The sequence below is a fragment of the Trematosphaeria pertusa genome, assembly GCF_010094035.1.
Source record: "Trematosphaeria pertusa strain CBS 122368 unplaced genomic scaffold BU26scaffold_20, whole genome shotgun sequence".
Classification (NCBI taxonomy): domain Eukaryota; kingdom Fungi; phylum Ascomycota; class Dothideomycetes; order Pleosporales; family Trematosphaeriaceae; genus Trematosphaeria; species Trematosphaeria pertusa.
Genome location: NW_022987231.1, coordinates 87,276 through 108,853, shown reverse-complemented (window position 1 = coordinate 108,853; position 21,578 = coordinate 87,276). Strand labels below are relative to the sequence as shown.

At 54.3% G+C, this 21,578-nt stretch overlaps 5 protein-coding genes across 5 annotated transcripts; 2 read left to right on the top strand and 3 right to left on the bottom strand.

Annotated features, from left to right (window-relative positions):
• Nucleotides 1-1,423: 1,423 nt before the first annotated feature.
• On the bottom strand, nucleotides 1,424-2,080 carry BU26DRAFT_387094 (uncharacterized protein; the record flags this gene model as incomplete). Its single annotated transcript, XM_033822654.1, has 1 exon — nucleotides 1,424-2,080. A coding segment is annotated over one exon (657 nt), but the record flags the coding sequence as incomplete, so codon positions are not given.
• A 794-nt stretch (nucleotides 2,081-2,874) lies between these two features.
• BU26DRAFT_494697 (uncharacterized protein) lies at nucleotides 2,875-11,147 on the top strand (the record flags this gene model as incomplete). The annotated part of the gene is made up of 3 exons (XM_033826195.1): nucleotides 2,875-6,314; nucleotides 6,576-9,784; nucleotides 9,859-11,147. Coding segments are annotated over 3 exons (7,938 nt in total), but the record flags the coding sequence as incomplete, so codon positions are not given.
• Nucleotides 11,148-12,223: 1,076 nt separating this feature from the next.
• BU26DRAFT_410446 (HET-domain-containing protein) lies at nucleotides 12,224-13,273 on the top strand (the record flags this gene model as incomplete). The annotated part of the gene is made up of 3 exons (XM_033822930.1): nucleotides 12,224-12,613; nucleotides 12,728-12,898; nucleotides 12,992-13,273. Coding segments are annotated over 3 exons (843 nt in total), but the record flags the coding sequence as incomplete, so codon positions are not given.
• Nucleotides 13,274-15,263: 1,990 nt separating this feature from the next.
• BU26DRAFT_543966 (argininosuccinate synthase-like protein) lies at nucleotides 15,264-17,112 on the bottom strand. Its single transcript, XM_033831712.1, has 7 exons — nucleotides 17,070-17,112; nucleotides 16,976-16,992; nucleotides 16,538-16,916; nucleotides 16,423-16,486; nucleotides 16,222-16,256; nucleotides 16,128-16,172; nucleotides 15,264-16,074 (listed from the first exon to the last, which is right to left on the bottom strand). The coding sequence occupies exons 1-7, from the start codon at nucleotides 17,101-17,103 to the stop codon at nucleotides 15,401-15,403; spliced, it is 1,248 nt and encodes a 415-aa protein (XP_033677237.1). The 5' UTR covers nucleotides 17,104-17,112; the 3' UTR covers nucleotides 15,264-15,400.
• Nucleotides 17,113-17,396: 284 nt separating this feature from the next.
• On the bottom strand, nucleotides 17,397-21,551 carry BU26DRAFT_467388 (ubiquitin carboxyl-terminal hydrolase 2). The gene is made up of 4 exons (XM_033825259.1): nucleotides 21,060-21,551; nucleotides 20,801-21,010; nucleotides 18,774-20,747; nucleotides 17,397-18,725 (listed from the first exon to the last, which is right to left on the bottom strand). Exons 1-4 carry the CDS (start codon nucleotides 21,267-21,269, stop codon nucleotides 17,802-17,804), a joined length of 3,318 nt encoding a protein of 1,105 aa, XP_033677236.1. The 5' UTR covers nucleotides 21,270-21,551; the 3' UTR covers nucleotides 17,397-17,801.
• Between the last annotated feature and the right edge of the window lie 27 nt (nucleotides 21,552-21,578).

Genomic DNA, 21,578 nt, shown 5'->3' with positions numbered 1-21,578 from the left:
GTTGTGCGTACTCGTGGTAGACTTGGGCGAACGGAAGGCTGTAGTTTGGCTGGAGTTTCTCGGGAAGATCCGTGGCTCCCATCAGCCCAACGAGACTGTAGACTCTGTCGTGTGGTTCCACCACGCTAGAATAATTTGGGATGATCCCAAGAGTTTGGAGCAAAGAGTCGGCAAGGTTGACCTGGATTTCATCATTTGTCAGTCGCATGTCTCCTTGGAGTTGGCGCGAGCTCCCCAAGAGTAAAATTGTGTTGATAGCTGCGAGTGCAGCTGGCCTTTCTTTCAATGAATTGCATATGAAGGGACAGCTTCTCAATCCCCCCAAGACGGCACATAGTGCTGCTAGGCGGGTCGAGTTTGCCCCGCTCATGATCAGCGGCGACGTTCTGCTGAAGGAGACCTCCTGCGGAGCCCAGGGGTTCGAAAACCAAAGGCCGTCTGCAAACCCAAGTAACAGTTCGAAGAAAGTCTCAGAGTCGAGGTGGTTCCTGTCCAACCTTGCGTGCAGTGTGCGTAGCCAATCATCTGCGTTCATGATAGCGAGATCGTGGGATAGCTCGAAGACTAGCCTGAAGTGTTCAGCCAAAGGTGACGTGCCGGGCGTCAAAGACACCAGAACTTCAACGGATGATGTATAAATACGTTGTCTTGTGGTGACTAGCGTCGTTCTTTCCCCCATGCTGCTACCGTCGGTGCAGAGAGGCTCCACCCACAACCAAGCCGAGCGTTCAGAATGATGATCCCGAACGTCGAGCAATGCGGTATATAGACTCCCAGAAATCAGAAACGGCTGCTGATTCACCATGACAGATTGGCTAGGAGCCTCTCCATCGCAACGAGAAGACAAGACGCGGAATTCAGGCGGGGACGAGATGCTAAAGGACTCCATCTCCAGATTGACGGCATCAACGGAGAAAGGCCCTTTGAACCTTATGAGTCGCACTTGATCTCTTTGGATTGGTGAATATGTTGACATGGAAGGGCTGTCCTGTCGAGCGAGATTTTCGAGACCCGACGTGAGCTCGCTAGGCCTACGCTCAGCCGGTTCGGCTCCGTCGATTATATACGAGCCGAGCAACCTCGTCACCGAGTGTTCGAAGTCGGCTAATTCGAGGAACAGAAAGTCCTGGTCACGAGTAAAGTTATGCCTCGGGAGGTACCGGCCATTGTTCCGTTGGAACGAATGCCCGCTGGATTCTTCCCCTTTCTGATCACATGGCAGGGGAGTCGTGTCGGAATTCTGGTCTAGATACGGACCTAGCGAATGAAGACTCAAGGCCGTGTCCGCCTCAAAGTCCAACGTAGACAGCTGGCTAAAGTTCAGTGGCACGGCCTCTACCTTTTGAATCCGCTCCCACTCCTTTTGGATGACATCACTCGTTTTCTTCATTGATTCTTCAACTTCCGCCACCCAGGCTTCCCCCGCGTCCGGGCTCAGTTTCAGCATGCGCCGCGATATCTTGGCCCTCATGCTATAGAGCATATCGTGAGGAACACCGCCGTGTTCGGTGGCCACGTTCAGCAAACGGGCCATAATGCAAATCATGGCCTGTTTATATAGAGAGTGTCTGGCTCCCTTGGATTGAAACTTGATCGCGAGGCGTTCGAGGGAGAGCTGAAGCGCTACTCTGATCAATAACCATAGCGGTGATCTACGCCAGGGAACCGGGCCATGACCGAGTAACACTCCCCTTCGGGTATTTTTGCGAATGACCACCGTGTCTACCGGCCGGCCGAATGCAAGGATGACCGACATGATCATCTCGGTGACGAGCCTCGGGTGTGTTGTGTCTGGTATTTTGGCATGCTTTATCGTATTGTCAGGTCCTGTAGAAGAGGCAGATTCTTGGTCGAGCTTGACGATGACGTCTATGAGGGTCTCTCGGAACTGGTCGCCATCCAGAACGCCGGCCTTGATGCCCACGGACTGCCCCGGGAAGTTTCTTACCAGGCGGCCTTTGCAGGCCGTCACAGCGGCGTCGCTCGCCAGGAGCTCCATGGATTCGAACAGGAATTCATCGTCCATCCTGGTGACTAGAAGACCGGCATTTTGTTGTGCGACGTGTATTGCAAGCGAGTCTTGGAAGCACCGATTGTTAGCTCTAAGGCTGCGACCAGTGCCATCATAACGAGATGAGGCCCCGGACCACGAATAAACTGGACGACTCACCAGAATTCCCCAACCTGAGAAGCCTTTCCTCAAGGAGCTTCGGATGAAGCATACCGGTGGCCGATCGTGCCATAGTGGTGTTCTCCATCAGCCGGATTGCTCCGTCGAGCTCGCGCGTCCGGCCTGGCGGTAGCCTCCTGCGGAGTTCCCGCAAGGCATCGCTCACAGTGGCCATGAGCTTCATCTCATGGAACACGTTCGTATCATCCTGCTGTGGGACTTGTGGCGGCAAGAAGACATGGGCGATCTGATACAGCGCCTCTGTCAGATTCGTTTTTGGCTTCACTGAAGCAGCCATCGATCCGGCGACTTCTACAGGAATGCTAGCTACGAAGAAAGGCGTCTCTTTCCCGTAGGGCTGAAATCTCAAGGCGCGGTGGTTGAGGGTGATATCTGGATGAATGCGTGTTTGTTGTTCTTCGCTTGGCAGCGTCAGCCGTGCAAGGCATCGCTGACCGGTCAGCCCCTTTGCGGACAACGCAGCCAGCCAGCATAGAGGCCCAATCATCCCACTCAGTCCAACCGGGGGTGCAGCCCGGGCCAACAAAAATCTTTTGCAATAGAAAGCGCAGCAGATACTAAATCTTTCAACTATCTTCCAGCTGCTAATCTCTTGTGGTACCAGCAGTGCCCCTATCACCTCTCAAATCCCAGCCTTGTGTTGACAACAGCGCCTCCGAAACCTCTCAACTCTCAGCCTAGTGATGGATGGACCACCATATGATAGCCTAGAGGCGCGGAGCCGCTTCGTGGCGCTGGCCGACATGGCAGAAATCTACCTCACTGCTGCAGAGGATGTATATCGGCACATACCCGAGGCCCAATCCATGAAGATACTCACGGTCATGGAGTTATGGGTAGCCTGCGACCTATACGCCACCAATTTCTATCCGGCACTCCGCGAGTACCACACCGGATTCCGACCTGGCATGTTTAACTTCCTCATTTTACCCAGAAAGGAGGATCTCACTCGACTTGCGGCCTTGGAGTACCACCTTAATAAACGGCAAAAAGACGCCAAGATGGGTGTCCCATGGGAATTCGTAGAAGGAAGCACCCAACCTAACTCCTTTGCTGTCCGGTACTATGAATCCTGCTCCGAACTGAAGACATTGCACGATAGGCTCCGGAAGGCTGCTGAATCGGCGAAAGCTGCGAAGGAGGCCGAGTATGGAAAATTAAAGGACAAGTTTGACGCCCGTATTCGTGAAGTTAACAGGGCTCCGCCGTGCCACCACGACTGGTACTGGTCCGATTGCTCGATATGCGAAGAGAGGGATACAGCCCGGCGAATGAGTATCCAGGTCTTCGAAGAGCCTCTCCCAGACGATGAGCTAGTTGCCAAAACGCTTGTCTTCGAGCTCCAACTCCCCGAAGTTTATGCACGATGGAGGGACCTGACGCTCCGGATCCTTACCGCGACAACCCACCCCGATCCTACGGCCAATCAACCCTCTCAACGTGAGCCTTACCTCACCCAGAAGCACCCCGTGGTCGCAAACACCTTGGGTCCTCAGGGTGGGGCTCGGGGGTTCAGGTTTCGACCTGCCTCCACATCTGTGCCCTCCAAATCTTCACATGGCACGAGTATTCTAGTTTCTGAGGCAAAGGAGAAGATTTTCACGCCTCATGGCTATGTATATGAGCTGTACGACACCCTAACTAGAAAGCCAATTGTCCCGTCGCAGCTATTGGGGCAGCTTCATGCAGGTTTCGCCTATCCACCTCCAACTACACATGAAGCACTGAGGCAGTACATTGTGGGCACCTCTCACTCAGAAAACGATGTCACCGCGGCAACGACAAGCTCGCCGGAACTTCCCTCGAACATGTCCCGCGACGAATTCAAGATCTTCGGTACTCTGCGGGCGGGGGATTTGCTTCAGTGGCGAAATATCCTGGAGCAACTGCTAGCTCCCACACTGGACTTCAACAAGGTGGATACTTTGTATCTTGTCCTCCAAACAGCCAATGAAGCGGGCCCCAGTGTCGGCGATGGCCCCCTCCGTCAGTCTCATGCCATCCTAGATGACGAGACCTTTGGGTTACGACTAATCGACGCTCTGGAAGACGCCTTTGCCAGAGTCAGCAAGAACTGGGACAACCACGTCTCTTGGTGCATATATCTTAGCCTCGCCACCAGGCTGTTCTCCATGTCAACTAGAAACACCGTCCGCATCCACTGCCTGTCGTTTTTGTCCGAAATACGCCACCGAGCGATATCCTGCGTAAGAGATCTCCGCAAAAGCATCGAGGAGAGTGATTCCGTCCAAGGTCGCAAGAACTTGAGCAAACAAGCTTTGCTATTAGCTCTGATATGCCATGTGACCTTCGATATTGGTAATGCTCTTCCGGTTGTCTTAGCAGACGTGAAGGAGGCTTCCATTCTTGTTGCCGCGTCAATTTTCATCGCCGAGCTTACCGCGGGTGAGGTGCCGAGAGACGTATCGGAAATCGAGGTGGATCCAGTTATGAATCTTCTACTCTATCGCTGGCGCCGGCTCTCCTATACCGCCGAGGACTTCTTACGTGGCACAATAGCACACAAGCCTGGCATACACACCTGCCTCGATATTGCCGTAACGGAGATCTGGGCAGAATATGCTCCGCCAACAGAATGGACTATCGCAGAAGAAGATGACTACCGACATGTCCTGAGTGCGGCAGGAAAGATTGAAGACGAGAGGACCTCAATGCACGAGTTTCAATACAACCTCCTAACGGGACAATTCCTCATGGATCATATGCCGATAAGCTCACTGCCCCAGGAGTACCTCATTGACGACACATATAGACGGCTCTTCGGGGAACGGGTAATAAAGGTCTTTCCAAAGAAGCTAGAAAAGACTGTTTTCTCTGCCGAGAAGCCTCAGTTTGAGCATTTTCCCATTCACTTCGGCAAGGGCGATGATGGGCTCATAATACGCGCTGAGAAAGGGGGGCAGATGTACGAATTCATTCCGCCACGCAAGCTAGAGGGGGATTTCCCACCTCTACTGGTCTCCGACTACATCCACTGGTGGGTCGAAGACAAGAACACGGTCGAGTTTCGGCCTTTGAAGAAAGCCTGGGAACCCATCGGAGAGGCAGGCGGACGCCATGGTTTTGTGCTCCATCTAGGAGTTGACGATGCGTCTCCAGCTCAGCTGAAGCGAAACGCGTCGACGTGTCTCGTTGGCAGCCGCAGCAAAACATGGAGCACAGTGACAAGCATCTTTCAGTCGATCGAATTACCGAAATTCATCCATCTCATGCTTATCCAAGACGGTCACGGAACTGGATGCTTGGAAATTGAACTCCCACGATACGGTATGCGCTTCAGTCTTCTTCCTGGAGACACGTCAATCACTTCGAATCACTATAGAGGTTTCTCGGTGGATGGTAGCCAGTCATTTGGAGCGCTAGTGGGACTCCAGAGTAAGCTGGTCCTCAAATTCAAAGCCTCGGGCTTGAGAGCTGTCGTCGTGCCTCACGGGAAGTTGTGTTTCGCCAAAGAGCAGAGTGGACATGCCTCATCCTGGGTGCATACTGGAGACAGAAGGCCAATCAAACACCACTTTCTGCAGATAGATACCACACTCGGACAACTCAACGATGGCGGCGCCTTGGGAAACAAGCTGTTCCTGGTTTACTTGCATGCCATCACGTCGCATTGCCTCCCAGACCCCCTGACAGGTCGTACTGGGACCGAGGAAGCACTCCGAATCCTTAACACGGCTGCGGTCAAGTCTTTCGACAGGCTTCGGAAAGGGCCAGAGAGCCTCCTGCGTCAAATTGCTGGCCTGAGCCCCCGACGCTTTCTCACCGTTCTCGCGGATGGCCGCGTAGCCACCGCCATTTGGTCACAACTCTCCATGCTCGCGCAGGACGACGCCTTTTACGTCTCTGTCCAGGCTATCCTCAACCATGCACGCAGATGTCAGTTTTTCTTTCGGGAGAAACATAAAGGAGGCAAGGTTGAAATCGAAAAGCTGGGGACATCGCAGGACGAGTTAGTTCGCCGGTCCCTGAACAGAGCGGCAACGTTTCGAGTGGCTCAATTCGGCGCCGAGGAGTTCACGACGAGCCATGATGAAGATTACAAGGCACGGGATGAAAACACGGGCTCCCCTGCTGGCCTACGCAGCTACAGCGTGGCGAATCTGTTAGCAAATACTCGGAGCGATGCTGCTCAGCGAACTGAAGAGATCCCTGACTCCACTTTTGAGGCGTTGGCTTTGGCCCTCCGTTGCCGAATCGAAGGCTCCAAGGAAGAGCTCGAGGACTATCCCAGAGATGAGGACCAGGGTCCTGGATACGTACCCACACAACAGTTCGGACGGGACTTTAATGTCCGCTGGTTGGATCGCCTGTCGTCAACTCTGAGGCATTCATGGTTCGATATTCTGGCCTGGGTCCGGGATAGCAATTTGGACGAAGCCGGTGAACACTTCCACGATCGGTATAGGCTTACCATGTTCTTTGCAGCGCTGAGCTTCGCGGAGGAGACAGATGCTGGAATTATTCAGCTACTTCTGACCTTTGCAATGTCTCACGCGGTGCGCAACCTCCCGGTACCCGTGCAAGAATCTGAGCTCAGACTCACAGACGGCGCGGTAACCGAAGTCAAGCGACTGACTCAGTTAATCAAAAAGCATGCATGGGGTCAGAATGTGTGGCGTTGGCGTTTCGAGCCGGACAAATCGGCCGCTGTTACCGATCTCGTCAATGCTCTCTCGCGACAGGATCCATGCGACAATATAGATGAGCCTGCTGACGCAAGTCGTTATCGAAAATACCTCCCGCTGGATGCTATTATGGCGGACGTTCGTGATCTCTTCAGCTCATGGTCTCGTAACGGAAAGTACATGGCATACCTCCGCAACGCAATTGACAAGGCACGCTCACTCAAACAACAAGAGATTGAAGTTGAAGAGACTCGAAGAACCATTACAATAGCTGGAGCCCAACAAGGCGACGACCGACGCAGGTCCGTGAGCGTGGACGACCTCTTCGCACAAAACCCTCCAGAAATTTCCCCCCTACAGCCCGAGCAGTTCGAAGCGTACATACTCCGAAGCAAACACGACGATAATACAACAGAGCTGAGGGTTAGCCGACTGCGTAAGATCCTGTCAGAAGACTGTCAAGATGGCCCTGAGCACCGGTCAAAGTACGTGGAGCGACTACAGCACAGTATAGACGAGTTCACGAATCAGTCCGTTAGATTGCCATCTAGGCCTTCTCTAGACGGATTTCTGAAGGATGACTTCAAAGAAAGAACCGCTGGGCATTTGGCAGATTGCCAGGTTGCCGTGGAGAAGATGCGGACCGATATCACTCACACGCTGAAGCAGTCGCCGAATGCAGCTGGACGTGGGGCATTTCTCGGCCCCCTGCAGCCGCGAATCACAACGATCCTACTCCTTGAGCACCTAACACCTCGCCGACATCGGCCGACCTCCCCGGAATGGAAGCAGGCCATCATGAGCTTTGCCTACTCCATCAGAGTACTCCAGAGGGCCGAGAGACTTGCTAGAGCCGCAGGACTGCCGGCAGATCTCGCAAGGGACGAAGTACTGCGAGAGCTTAACGATACGGCGAGCATGAAACTGGAAGGTGTGCAGCCTAAAGATCCAGACTGGGACCGCATGAAGCATCCCGAATCTCTCTTGCTCGAAGTCGAAAACGGAATATTCATTCGACCAGTGCAAGAAAGCATCGCCCGGCATATGCTGCAGGGCTACACCGTGCAGCCGAGAGATCTAGGTCATGCCGTCATGCAGCTCAATATGGGCGAGGGGAAATCTTCTGTGATCATCCCTATCGTTGCAGCGGCACTGGCCGATAGCGCCCTTGTTCGTGTAGTCGTAACTAAGCCACAGTTCGGGCTGATGATGCAGATTCTTGCACACAAACTAGGCCGCCTCCTCAACCGGCGGATCTACACCTTGCCCGTATCTCGAAAATTGAAACTGGACAAGGAGGGTGCGAACGTGCTGGTCGACCTATGTGATGAATGTAAGAGAAATGGTGGTATTTTACTCCTACAGGTCGACCACATCCTGTCGCTAAGGCTTCTGGGGCTCGAAGCGATTATCAAAAACTCTGATGGCACCACCGGTAGCACCATTTTGGAGGGCCTATCTCAGTTGGAAGATCACTCTCGAGACATCATCGATGAGGCCGATGAGGTTTTCAACCCTCGATATGAGCTCACATATGCCATGGGCACCCAACAGAATCTCAACTTTGGACGCCAGAGATGGCAGCTTATCCAAGATGTACTCTCAGTTCTCGCAAAAGCGGCTGAGAGGCTGCATAAGAATGGCCAGCGTGGATTAGAGTTTGACGAGCGGGAGGGACTGCACAGGGCGTTCCCCAAAACAAGGATCACGCAGAACTCGACCGCTTTGGTGCTTGCCAAAGCGGTCGCCGAGGAAATATGCATTGAAGGTCTCGAGGGACTATCTAAGGTCGCTCTCCATTCCGATAGAACCTTGTCTCAGACCTTACTCGAATACATCACTAAAGCTGATCCGGACCAGAGCATCGTGAAAGAAATGGAACGGGGGTTCATGTCGAAGACCACAAGGCCTTATGCCCTCCTCCTCAGGGGCTTGTTAGCCCTTGGAGTTCTTGGCTTTGTTCTGCAGAAGCGATGGACGGTCAACTACGGCTTAAGTGAAGAGAGGAGGCCTCGAACAGGGGTAGCAGTCCCCTACGTTGCGAAGGACTGGCCATCACCGAGATCTGAATTCAGCCACCCGGACGTTGTTATCTTGTGCACCTGTCTCTCTTACTATTACAGAGGACTGACAGATGGCGAACTTATGGAAGCATTCCGGTACTTGCGCAATCGATCTGACGGAGGGAGCTCAGAATACAGCGCCTGGATCAAGGACAACAAGAACATCCCCGTAGAACTTCGGCACTTGACCAGCATCAACCTCAAGGATAACAAGCAGTGTGCCAATGGCATTTTCAATCACCTACGGTTTACCAAACGCGTCATCGACTACTACCTGTCCAACATATTGTTCGCCAGACAGATGCGAGAATTCCCAGAGAAGCTTTCTGCATCCCCATGGGACCTTACAGGTCGGAGGAAACATCTACTCACCGGATTCAGCGGCACAAACGACTCGAGGGACATGTTGCCATTGCCCGTTCGCTACCTAGACCTACAGCCATACACTAACGCCGCTGTCTTGGATTGCCTCCTTAGGCCTGAGAACACAGTTCGAAGGATAGACATGACGACCAAAGGAAAGCAATCGGCCGCCGAATTCATCCTAGATCAGCTGTCAAAGTCAAGTCCAGAGATCAGGGTGATCCTTGACGTTGGCGCCCAGCTTCTAGATATGAACAACCTAGAAGTTGCGAACGCCTGGCTCCACAAAGCCGATACGGCCGAGGCCGTCATCGTATTCGACGGAAAGGGCAATCTTGTCGTCGTGACGAAGGATGGACGTACAGAAGCATTCCTGGCCTCACCCTACTCGATGCACACCTCGGCATGTCTCGTCTTTCTTGATGAGGCCCACACAAGAGGGACCGATCTTAAGCTTCCACCGCACTACCGCGCCTCCGTGACTCTGGGACCGAATGTGACGAAAGATAAGCTTGTGCAAGGTACGTACAAGGCGTCCTTCTTTCCCTTCTCTAAATATCGCCCACATCAAATACTGACCAAAGCTGCGGTGAAGCGTGCATGAGGATGAGGATGCTTGGCAGAGGGCAGTCAATTGAGTTCCTTGTTTCGGATGAAATTGCAGAGAAAGTGACCAGCCTCAATGGGGTCCAAAAGAACGACGAGCTTCGGGTGATGCATATCTTGCGCTGGGCGATTAGGGAGACATGGCGTGAAAGTGAAAAGAGTATCGGTCTCTATGCGATGCAGGGCATACGGCACCAAGTCCACGAAGTGCTGTGGAAAGATTTAAGAAACAGTACCGTGGCCATGCGAAAGCAATTTGCCCACAAGTTTCTCGAGAAAGAGGCACAGACTCTCGCTCAACGGTACAGCCCTCCGAAAAGAGAGAACATTTTCAAAAGGGAGACAGCAAGACCGCTATTGGAGGCGAGAAGGGAAGAACTAAAGCTGATCGAAAAGAGATGCGGCAGCTTCGGTGTTATTTCAATGCACCCCACACGGGCCGGCGAAGAGCAGGAGCGAGAGCTTGCGCCAGAGCGGGAGGAACAGCGACAGCTGCAGAAGCCCGTCGCTTTGGCGCCGCTGAGGCCTGACCTCCACGATGATGTCTTAAAGTTTGCCCGGTGTGGCATAATTGACACCGATCGTCTCTCCGAAGCTTTCATTCCAGCATTCAAGATATTCGAAGCTTCTAGTGTGCGCGGCCAGAAGGTGCTATCCCAGTTCCCTTGCGACCTACTTGCGACTCGCGAATTCGCCCGGACTGTCGATTCTCAGCAGTCACGCAAGTTCATCTCGGACCACTATCTCCGTCCGGTGCACTGGGTGATGACCAGCACTACCAAAGACGGCAACGTTGCGCACATGGTACTTCTCAGCTCGTGGGAAGCAAACGAACTCCTACTTAAGTTCACCAAAGACGGCTACAACGACCACGTCCGCCTGCACATGTACGCGCCACGGGTGAGTCCACTACTCCGGTCACTGGAAGACCTGGCTCTATATACCACACCTGCGCTTCCACATAACTGGGTCGTGCCCCTGCAATTGATACGACTGTTGAATCTGTTCGCAGGACAGTTATTTCTGCGCTCATATGCGGAGTATACTTACGTGTGTGACTTCCTTGGGCTTCCACATCGGTTAGATGGCAACGCACTTCCGGACATGAAAACGGATGGATTTCTGGGCGACAACAAGCATGCGGACTGCCCCTTCTCCGAGAGTCCTGTTCCATTCTTAAGAGCTTTGCTACAAGACATTTGCCGAGACAACCAGGATATCAAAGGAACCGACATGGGTCGCATTCTCGCCGGGGACTTGTTGACGGAGGACGATTTCAGGGAGAGACCCGAAGATTACCAGCTTCCCAAATCGGTGGAAAGGAGGAGAGCCGACGGTATATCCCAGGACACAGTCCTGCCCGCTATTTCGAACAGACACCGAGTCAAGCATTTCGTCGACATTTTCGAGCGCGACCTTCCAGTGTTCCCTATGACCGAGTATTACACGCGCTCAGGGGCACCGGGCTTTGCCCAAAACACAATGATTGAAGAGGGGCATATATTAGAAGGGGTCACCCAGAGGGCTGGCCTGGACGTGTTAACCCAGGGACCAATCGACGAGGAAGAGACGGCCTGGCAAAACGATGAGCTCCCAACCTCCAACGACGGTGGCCTGGTGACTTTTTCCCGTCATGAGGAGGACGCTACTAATGGTAGGACCTGCAGCAAATGTCGCTGCCAACTGTGCCACGCGCGTCGAAATGATGAACGAGAGGAGGGACAAAGGTCCCACCCCAGGTGGTCCATCAACCTGAATGACCTGAAGCGGAGCGCGAGGCAGTGTTCCTCCTGTGGCCTGCTTTACAATATCGCCTCGCACATAAGGGGCCGGTCAAAGCTGGCCGCCGGCATGGAGCTGGAGTATAGATCGGAGTCAAGACAGCTGTTTACTCAACTACTCGATAATAACGGCAAGCATCTCGATCTGGGCCGATTTGAGATCTACAGAACACAGGAGCAGGCAGCCCAGACGCGTAAGTCGACCCAGAACCCATCTATGCCGACTGTGAATTCGCTACTAACTTGCAGATTCTATCAGCACCGTGGATTGGAGTTCCCATGAGACGGCACGTCACCTGCATCGCAAAGGTTGACAAAGCAGCCAGCTGGATAAGTGACAAACTGAACCGCTGCTCGAAACACCACACTTGCTACCGGACTCACACACGCCCACCCCGCCTGCCTACCCGCGTACTCGACCTCGACCCGCCAGGCGGCGTCTTTGATGTGCAGTGCCATCCAATATCTCACTCTGATTCATCGGCAATAGAGTGCGAGTATTGTAATAGTAAAGCAACGGCAACCGTCCAAAGTCGGCAGAAAAACCAGGCGCCAGGCGCCCTCAACTCCCCCGTCAAGCTCTACGTATCCAATAAAGATGAGAGAGCCATCTATGCGGCACTGAGTCACTGCTGGGGCGCATCCCAACATCTCACAACGGAGAATAAGATAGTGGGGAGAAGGGTACAAGATCTTCAGGAGGGAATCTGCTTTGGGACCCTGCCCTTGACGTACAGACACGCCGTTATGGTGGCGCGGCAACTGGGGATCAGATTTCTGTGGATCGACTCGCTTTGCATCGTCCAGGATGATGCGGACGACTGGGCTCGTGAAGGGGCAGTCATGGGGCGTATATATCAGCAGTCATACATCACCATCGCTGCTACAGCAGGAACTGACGGTACGGCTGGGCTTTTCTGGAAAAACAAGTCCGCTGCGGTTGGGGACCGCATCAAGGCCACTGTCTGCCCCCGCAGGCCTGGAGCCTCGGCCGATGCGGCGTTGGAACCCTGTGTGGGCCCAATCTTTGCGCGCCCCGTCCTCACCCACGACGGCTTTGCTGGCTCCGGCTTCGAGGGCGCGGGCGGCGGCCCGACGCCGCTCATTACGCGCGGATGGGTGTTCCAGGAGCGCGCTCTATCTCCTCGAGTAGTGCACTTCTGCGCAGCCGAGCTGGTCTGGGAATGCGGCGAGCTGCTGGCGTGCGAGTGTGGGGGCGCGCAGAACGACGACTCGATGCTCGGCACCGTGAAGCAAGCGCCCGCTATGCAGGGGAACACCTGGAAACATACGTACGGAGTGCTGCGCATGGCCCGGGAGGACGTCATACGACTCAAACAGCACCCCGCCCTCAAGCGGCGTCGCTGGCGTGATATGGTCGGGGAATACGCCAGGCTTGGTCTCACGTATGAAACCGATCGGTTGCCAGCGCTTGCAGGTATTGCGAGTGAGCTATTCGCGGACGTGGACCGGCAGAGATACTTGGCGGGTCTATGGGAGGATACACTGCATCTCGACCTGCAGTGGGTGATTTCGAAGCCACAGGAGACGCTTCCTGCCTCACACAACCTAAGCAGCGGTGAAAGCAAAGACTTCGTTGCACCGTCTTGGTCTTGGGCGTCGAAGACGAAAGCACTTCCCCACTACGGCATCCTAGTACACGGGGACGATGAGGCAAAACCGGCGTTCGAACTCATCGCCGCACGCTGCGACCCCATGAACAGCGCCGGTAATGAGTTCGGCCGCCTCAAGGCCGGCTGCCACGTTGTTCTGCGCGGCGATATTGCTGAGGTACGTCTGCAGCTCGTTGCCCTATCTGCGCCAGACACCGGCAATAGCAATGGTGGGCCCAGGGAAGTATGGACCACCATTTCCGGCGAGCTGGGGGCTTATGCTCGCGTCTTCATGGACTATAAATTGAGCGTAGACGACCCAGATCTGGTGGAAGTGAATCCCCCTGTGAACGGAAGCGACTTATTCGGCGGCCAGAAGAAAGAGCTCGTCAAGACGGTATCTGAGGTCTTCTACGCCGTCCGCATCACCGGAAAATCTGCACTCTTGTTGAGAAGGGTGGGTTATGACACGGACGTGTACGAACGAGTCGGACTAGCGTTCAAGCTGCAAACGCTTGTCTTTACCCGGCCTGATGCAATCTTCAAGCTACTCTAGCTCATAATTTCCTTCAAGTTGATAATTACTCCTATAGGATTAGCAGTTTGAATATATTCCCCGCTAAAAACGAAATCGGTCGTAGCAACACCGTGAGAATGCATTGTGTGATGTCCACCGCGCCGTCTCTGATGACATGTTGCAAACAAGCACGAACGCCTGGTATGGTTATCTTATGCAAACGGGAGCCCAAACCCCGTCCGATCCCAATACAGCCTCAGAAATGTGGCACCTTGCGAGACGCTCATTCTCTCCTTGTCGAGCTCGGCCCTGATGACCGGGACTTCCTTCTTGTTGGCCGCCCACTTCAAATATATTTGCCCGTTCACTTACGAGCACTGTCTAGCTCTGCTACTCCTCCTCCAGCACCCTTCCCAACGCAACCCTTCCAATAAACCCCCCCTCACCCTACCCCCTCTGAAAACGCCCTTTCCCTCATCCGCCTCCCCTTCCACTCTCCAGCACCGCAGACGCGCGGCTCCTCGATCTCTAGAGTTTTGAGGTTCTTGCGCCTGTGCGGAGACGTATGGATGGGTTAGTGGGATATTGGATCATAGCTGTAGAGGAAGAGGAAAAAGAGGGGGAGGGAGGCTGCGGTAAAGAGCAGCGAGGGCTCAAGTCGTGCGGGGCGAAGGGAAAGAAAGTGATTGGAATCACAGGCCTGGACGCCATGAGAAAAAAAGGTGTCTCAGGTGGACGCGGGTATGGAGGGTATGCTTCGTGTTCTTGTACTTCTTGCTTTCTACTTTGCCCCCTCGCACCGGTGGATGGGGTATTCCTATGTCCGGTACAAGGGTAAGCGGCACAGACGCGCCTATTCGATGTGAAGGTGATTCCGACGGCTTCGATGCGCTAACGGCGGGATCACCACGTAGGTATTCCTCGCATTGCACCTAGCTTCATAGTCCTGTAAGGTGGCGATTCAGGTAGTACGCGAACCAGGAGCGCGGCTGGAAGCAGGTCTAGATCTAGATACCTGGTGATGGTTTGTCTGCTTGTCGAGCGAGAATGACAACTCACTAAAGTGGCGCCGTTATGATTGCTGGAACCCAGCCACGTCCGAAGCACATCTCACAAAGCATTGTAAATCACATCTGTGTTCGTTGGCGTATAGGCGGCAAGATGTGATGTAGTGCGGATTCGAAGCGCACCCATGACGTAGGCGCCTCGCAGCTGCTAAACTCTGGGCGAATAGTTACTGTGTTACGGGTCTGTGGAGTACTAACCTTGTGGGTGTTTTAAGCTTGAGTATGTACAACCACTGCTCTCGCTGGAATTCCATTAATATACCCAACTAAGGCAGGCTTGCGGCGCCGGGAGAGTACAGGTGGGAAGTGAGGACAATTTCCTTACGGACAGACCGCAGGCGTAGGTAGCGCTGGAGACCTGGGCGTCAGGCTAGAGCGGGGCGTTGGGGGGGGTTCGATTGGAGCTGTACATATGACTGCTAATGGAACTCATTATTGTTGAGGCTGTTCTACATACAGAATTCTGTCATGAATTTTGGGAAGTTTCCGGACGCCATAACCGTGATTTTTGTGCGTCTTATCGAGACGACGTATTGTCGCTGAGCGGTACCACTCATGCGCGGCTCATGTTGGCTCCCTCCTCTGCCTTCTGAAGGCCGTACTTCTTGAGACGGATGCTCTGAATGGCGATGAAGCCCGTGGTATCCATCGGGCTGAAGTTGTCCAGCGTATCCATCGACGCCTCCTCTTCAGAATACAGCTTCTCGGTCTTGCTCGACCTGCCAAGCACGTACGCATTGCCCTTGTACAGCTTGAGACGAACCTCGCCGTTTACGCGGCGCTGTGAGAAAAGGAGCGAGTTCTCAGTGAACTCGCGCTCGGGCGAGAAGTACATGCCATTGTACAGCTGGTAGCTCCAGTTGTGGGTGACGAACTGATCGCGAAGCGCGCGGACCTGAGCGTCCAAAACAAGACCTTCTAGATCAAGATGTGCAAGCCTCAGAATGGTCATTGCCGGCGAATCGTAGCAGCCTCGGCTCTTGAGACCGATGAATCGGTTCTCCACGATGTCGATGCGGCCGATGCCGTGGATCTTGCCGAGCTTATTCAGAGCCTCGAATAGCTCCACGGAGTCCGTATATGTCTTGTCAGGTGTGATTACCTTGGAGGGAATACCCTTCTCGAATTCGATGGTGATATCCGTAGGCTCGTTGGGGGCGTCGAGCGGGCTATCGGTCATGGTCCACATGTCGTCGGGCGGAGACTGGTCGGGGTCCTCCAGAATGCCTAGATCGCTCAGTAAGCCAGGCTACATTTTCCAACAGCTGGGCTCGCCGTACCGGCTTCATAGCTGCAGTGAGCCAGATTCGCGTCCATACTCCAAGCTGGATATAAAGTTAGCACGATTCGTGACGATAGAGCGTGGGGATTTACGCTTCGCTTTGGTGCTGGTTACTGGGATGTTGTGTCTAAGATGGTAGAATTAGCAAACGATTAGAGTTCGAAGACGGCTTGTAAGAAGCAGTGACCTATCCGCTGAAGCCTAGATTTTCCTAGACGCCACCTGAGCGGCCACCTAAGAAAAAATCTACCGCAGCCAAATAAACCGTGCTTCTGGACCCTGATTATACGTACTCTGCGGCGTAGTCGAGAAGATCTTGCCTGCCCTTGAACTTCTCACAGAACTCAGGCAACCTCCCTATATCTTGAATCAGTACTAGCACAGTCGGAAGATCTCAGCCAGACTTACACGGAGCAATCACTTTGATCGACGGCTGCAGCGTATAGAAAGCCAGCTCAAACCTGACCTGGTCGTTTCCCTTCCCCGTACACCCATGGCTCACAAACCCACACCCCTCCTGCTGCGCAACCCTAATCTGCGCCCTCGCAATCACCGGCCTGGCCAGACTAGTACCAAGCAAGTAGCGCCCCTCATACGTCGCATTGCACTGCACAGCGCGGAAGCACAGCTCCTCGACGAACTCGCGGCGCAGATCCAGGATCACCATCTTCAGCGCCCCGATCTTCAGCGCCTTCTTCTCCACCTCGTCCCAGGGCTCCTCCTGCCCAACGTTCGCGAGGAAGCACACGACCTCGTAGCCTTCTTCGATGAGCCATCGGAGGATCGTCTAAAGCGTGTGAGCGAGCGAGCAGGTTAGGAAGGAAAGGAGGGCGGATGTGGACGTACGGAGGTGTCGAGACCGCCTGTTGAGTGAGTCAGTGGTGTTTGTCGAGGGTTGAAGCTTGGGGAAGGAATTGAGGTGCCAATTACTTGTACGTACCTGAGTAGGCGAGGCATACGCGTCCTTTGGCCATAATGCTCGACTGCTTCTCGTGATCTTGGGTTCTGGGGATTCAATTGCGGAGCGAGCAAAACGGCGGGGTGCGTTTATCTATCAATTATCAGCAGCCCACAGAAATTTTGGTGGCCCAAGCTCCCGCGCTAAGCCGATCATCGGAAGGAAGGCACCCCTGATCCCTGCAAGCAGTTATTGACAGATGACGCTGCAAAGAAAAATTTCTAGACGTGCATGCGATTGTCGTCCGTTGGCACTGTGGTAGGGCTTGCGATTCTAGACTTACTCAATTAGATTTTCGCCTGACTTTAACACTCTTTACCAAGCCCATCGCGATTGTGGATTCATCACTGAAGTACTTCAGGAACTCGCTGGATTTCCTCGGAAGATCCATTCAACCCATTCATGCTACCGAAAGATACTCAAAATAACAAAAGGCCATGATATCATAATAGACATACGCCTGCCATGCAGTATACATCGCTGCAACTGCGCCTACCCACGCCAACGCCATGCATCCTCGCAGTCCGGATCCTACTCCGGGCCCAGCGATTATCGGCATAATAGTATATGGACAGGAAAGCATATGTAAGTAACCCGCTAAACAAAGACTGTACGCAAATGCATTCTCCAGTGCCTGCGGGGAGACGTTCCCAAAATCGTTGCAGTGGAGAGCGCGGCTTATCCAAAGGTGCACCGCCCATTTGTGCAAGAAGATCAAAAGGCGCCGCCAGCCACCCGCTCACGTTCGTAGAAGACGACGTACGCCTTGTCGTTCTGGAGCCGGGATTCAGGCGGCAAGTTACCGGGCTCAAAATCTCGAATTGCATCGTCGTTGAATTGACGCCAGCAGCCCCGAGTCTTGTCCTTGACCATGGCGATGTAATGCCCGCTCGACAAGCTCGCACCGATATGCCAGATGACAGCGTACGCATTGTAAATGTACGGTCCGTTCATCGCAGGGTCAGTCTTGAGCCCGGTCAATTGGCCAGCCGGGTCCCGCGCAGTCTGCATGACGTATGCTTCTTGCTCCGGTGTGATTGGCGGCTCCATGAAAGGTCCCATATCTAAATTTTGGAGTGGAAAGTGAATCAGTGTCCGCACCTTGCGCGCACTTTCGTTTCGGGAGGCGCTGAATCGCTTGAAATGTATCACGAGCGTGTCTGGCGCGCGGGTGATGGTAATCTTCTTCATCGCTTCCCGGTTCTTCTTGCAACGTGGGCAGCGCCAGATGTCTTCTCCAACAAGGCGCTCCGCCGAGCAGTACGACCGCAGGCAGTCTCTCACGTCACAGGCCCGATCATGAGGTATTTCCACACTGATACTCCAGAAAGCTTCGTACGTGGTACTTGTAACTCCGCAAGTCTGGCAAGTGAGCTGAGAAGCGTGCTGGCCGGCAAAGAGATTTCCGATCAAGGACATCTCACGATGCTGGTAGCGGCCCCATTCAATCTTTGCTGCATATTGGCGAGGCAGCCGTTCTCGCGCCAGCTCATCGCTATCCGAAAGTGGCCTGAGCGGCGGCTTGTTCCATGTGACGTTAAGATCCTCGTGGAGAGAGTCCAAGACGAATTCGAGGAACTCCTTGGCATCTTGCTGTTCGTCAATGCCCCAGACGCGGTTGAAATGCCCACACACTTTCTATACCTCAAGTTAGCAACTGTCTGCGAACAAGTGGAAGATGCTTACTCTGAAAGTACTGGGACGAATGGCACTTGTGTCGCCTTTGTAGAGGTTCGACAGTAGCGTGGCGTAAGCTTCAGGTAAAATACCTTTCGTCCCTTTCCAATTCTCTTTCTGAAGATCCTGCGCGTACCGTCCGGACAGGAATATGTTCGTGAGCGGTTGATTCGCACTCAAGCACTGCACCACCGAGTTCATATAGCACGTTACACCGAAATTGATGAGGCCGGTCTTGTGGAGGCGAATATGACCATGCCGTCCAGGCGACACGTAGACGGGCGGCTGAGCGCCATTCGTCTGCCGCGCAAGTTGCCGTTCGTGGACCCCGCTGTAACTCACACGAGGCACAGAGGGTGCAGGTCGTGAGGGCGCCTGAGGTATCGATGGCTGGACATACTGACTTGGTGCCTGAGGCCGTAGAGACGGGTACATCATCGACTGTTGGTCCTCTATGTCAGGGTACCGGCGTAAGAACTCTTCAGTGGTGCGATACATCGGAGACGTTGCCTCCTCTTCCTCGTCGTCCTCCGGGGGCTGTTCAACCACGGCCCTACCTCGTCGCGCTTCCTCTAGCCATTGTCGTTCCTCCTCTGGGTCCAACACTACGTATTCGCGTTTTCGCCTCTGAAGGTTCAGACGCGATCCATATCCGGCAGCGGGTGACCGTCTTAGCGCTCGAGACCTAGATTGACCACCTGCAATCGACGAAGCTGTTGTCGACATCTTCAATGCCTGGGGACCGACCAGTTCGGTCCAAGCCTCGATACCGCCCATGAGGAAGATGGGTGGTCGTTTCAACGGCTTCTCCGCGTTGAACTCGTGCAGCGTATCAAACAATCGCTTCAAGGCCTGCTCATTCTCGTTCGGGGCGTATTTTTGAAGGAAGCCATTCGTCTTGGTTTTCTCATCGTAGTAGACGACCAAGTCGTACTCGTTCCTCCGGTCGTACATCACTTGTTCTTCGTCCGGTGAGATCACAAGCCTGTCCTGGAGTTGCTCTGCAGAGAACCCGTCTTGCAGAGATGCCGGCTCGACACAGATGATCGCGTGAACGTAAATATGGCCCGCGTCAAATTCTGCCCTACTCCGCACGTCGATGAGGAGTACATTATACATGCGGATATAGTCATATAGCTTCTCCGCCGTGATCTGTGTCTCTAGGGGCTTGCCGACGGATTTTCTCCTCGTTGAGGAACTTTCTTGGCTGCTTGGCTGCGTCGGAAAGTAGCTGTCGGTCTGCCCGTTTGTGTTTGGCGCATAACTGGATACGCTGGAGGTAGCCATGGAGTTCGTGCGCCCGCCTGTTCCTACCATGCTTCTAGCAGTACTGCGAGGAGGGTTAATGCTCGCGGGTAACGAAAGGTTTCGAGCTGGGCTATACGTCGGACTTGGTTCCTTTGGCATAGAAGCTGCGAGTTGAGTATTCAGCGGGAGCTTGGGAGGCCGAGGCGGATCATGCAAAGGAGGGGGCATGTCACGCGGGCCCAAGGGACGGGTAGAAGAATGATAATCCGACGGAGACGGCATCTTGACTGACAGATCCTGGCTGGAGCGTCCAGAGGCGGTATCGAGAGGTGCCGCAGCACCCCTCAGTTTTGCGAATCGTTCGGCAAGGTCGCTCACGCTGGCGCTATTCGTGGTTGAAGCACTCTGATGCACAGCTCGACCATGTAGCGACTGAGGCTTAGGATGAATAGCGGGCTTTCTGCTAGGAGACCCTGACGAACCCGTCGGCGAAGCACGGCCGCTCGGAGGCGCGTCGGGTACATTGGGGAGCATGAGTTCGTCATCGCGGCGGCCGTAGGAGCCGTTTGACTGTCGGGAGCCTTGCGAGGATCCGTCTGTGGGTGCGCTATATGTCGAGCTTATTGAGTCTGGTCGCGTTGACGGTGTCGACTGATGCTGTCCACCATTCCTCTTGTTGTCATTTACGATGATGGTCTTAATGCGCATAAATCTTTCATGGTTGGAATCGACGTCCTGGCACGCAATCAGCGTTTGAGCACCCAATATCCAAATATGAATTGGTATACCTTTCTGAGCTGTGCAAAATCGCGGTGCATCTGACTGCGGCTCGTTTCGATTCTGTCGTAGTAATCGCGGTGCCTCGGTATCGCGTCGACCACGATTGTGTACGCCACGAGATACTCCCAGTATGCGCCGGTGGGAGGAGAGGAGCGGTTGTTCAGCATTAGCCTTGCCTGGTTGAAGTGGTATTTCCCTTGCTCCAGCAAGCTTGTAATCTGTATGCACTCAGCAAGCGCCTTCTGCTACCAGCGTCGTTTGGCATACCGGAGCCTGTCTCAGACGGTCTACCGCGTCGCCGGCGGAGGCTGTGATGTCGGCAATGGGCGGAAACAGGCCGCCAGGGCCTCTGCCACTGCCTGCTCCATCGCTGCCCCTCCAGCCATCTGGGCCAGCGCCGTTGGCGCCATGTGGGTAGCCGTTCATGGCGTTCGCGGGCCGGGGAACTGGGGGCGGCAAGGGAGCAGCTGCGCTCATACCGCAGCTAGACGCTGGGCAGGTCGGCCATCGTAGGGAGCGAAGTAAGAGAGGGTGTAATGCAGTGCCGTTCGCAATCGAAGGGCGTCGTGGTCTGAATCAGTGGGCGGGGACCCTGGCTGGCTTTAAGCAATGGCGTTTGACGGGGCGGCGACGGAGGAGGGCAGCGAAGCCTGATTTATTCGTGATTAGTGAATGGGGCGCCGCGGCGGGGGCAGAGTGACGGCGGAATCGCGAGTGAGGGTGAAGGGGGGCTTCTGGGTTGGTGATGCATTGACCAGGCTACGGTGGAGGTTGTCGTCGGCGGCT

What these genes read in the sequence shown, in the direction of transcription:
- BU26DRAFT_543966 (XM_033831712.1), bottom strand. Translation starts at nt 17,103, where the DNA reads ATGGCCAAAGGACGCGTATGCCTCGCCTACTCAG. An exon ending in CTTCTCGACTACGCCGCAGA is followed by an intron (nt 16,257 to 16,422) that starts GTACGTATAATC and finishes CTACCATCTTAG; the next exon opens with ACACAACATCCCAGTAACCA. An exon ending in TCACTGCAGCTATGAAGCCG is followed by an intron (nt 16,075 to 16,127) that starts GTACGGCGAGCC and finishes TGAGCGATCTAG; the next exon opens with GCATTCTGGAGGACCCCGAC.
- BU26DRAFT_467388 (XM_033825259.1), bottom strand. Translation starts at nt 21,269, where the DNA reads ATGAGCGCAGCTGCTCCCTTGCCGCCCCCAGTTCCCCGGCCCGCGAAC. An exon ending in ATTTTGCACAGCTCAGAAAG is followed by an intron (nt 20,748 to 20,800) that starts GTATACCAATTC and finishes ATTGCGTGCCAG; the next exon opens with GACGTCGATTCCAACCATGA. An exon ending in TTCGTCCCAGTACTTTCAGA is followed by an intron (nt 18,726 to 18,773) that starts GTAAGCATCTTC and finishes CTTGAGGTATAG; the next exon opens with AAAGTGTGTGGGCATTTCAA.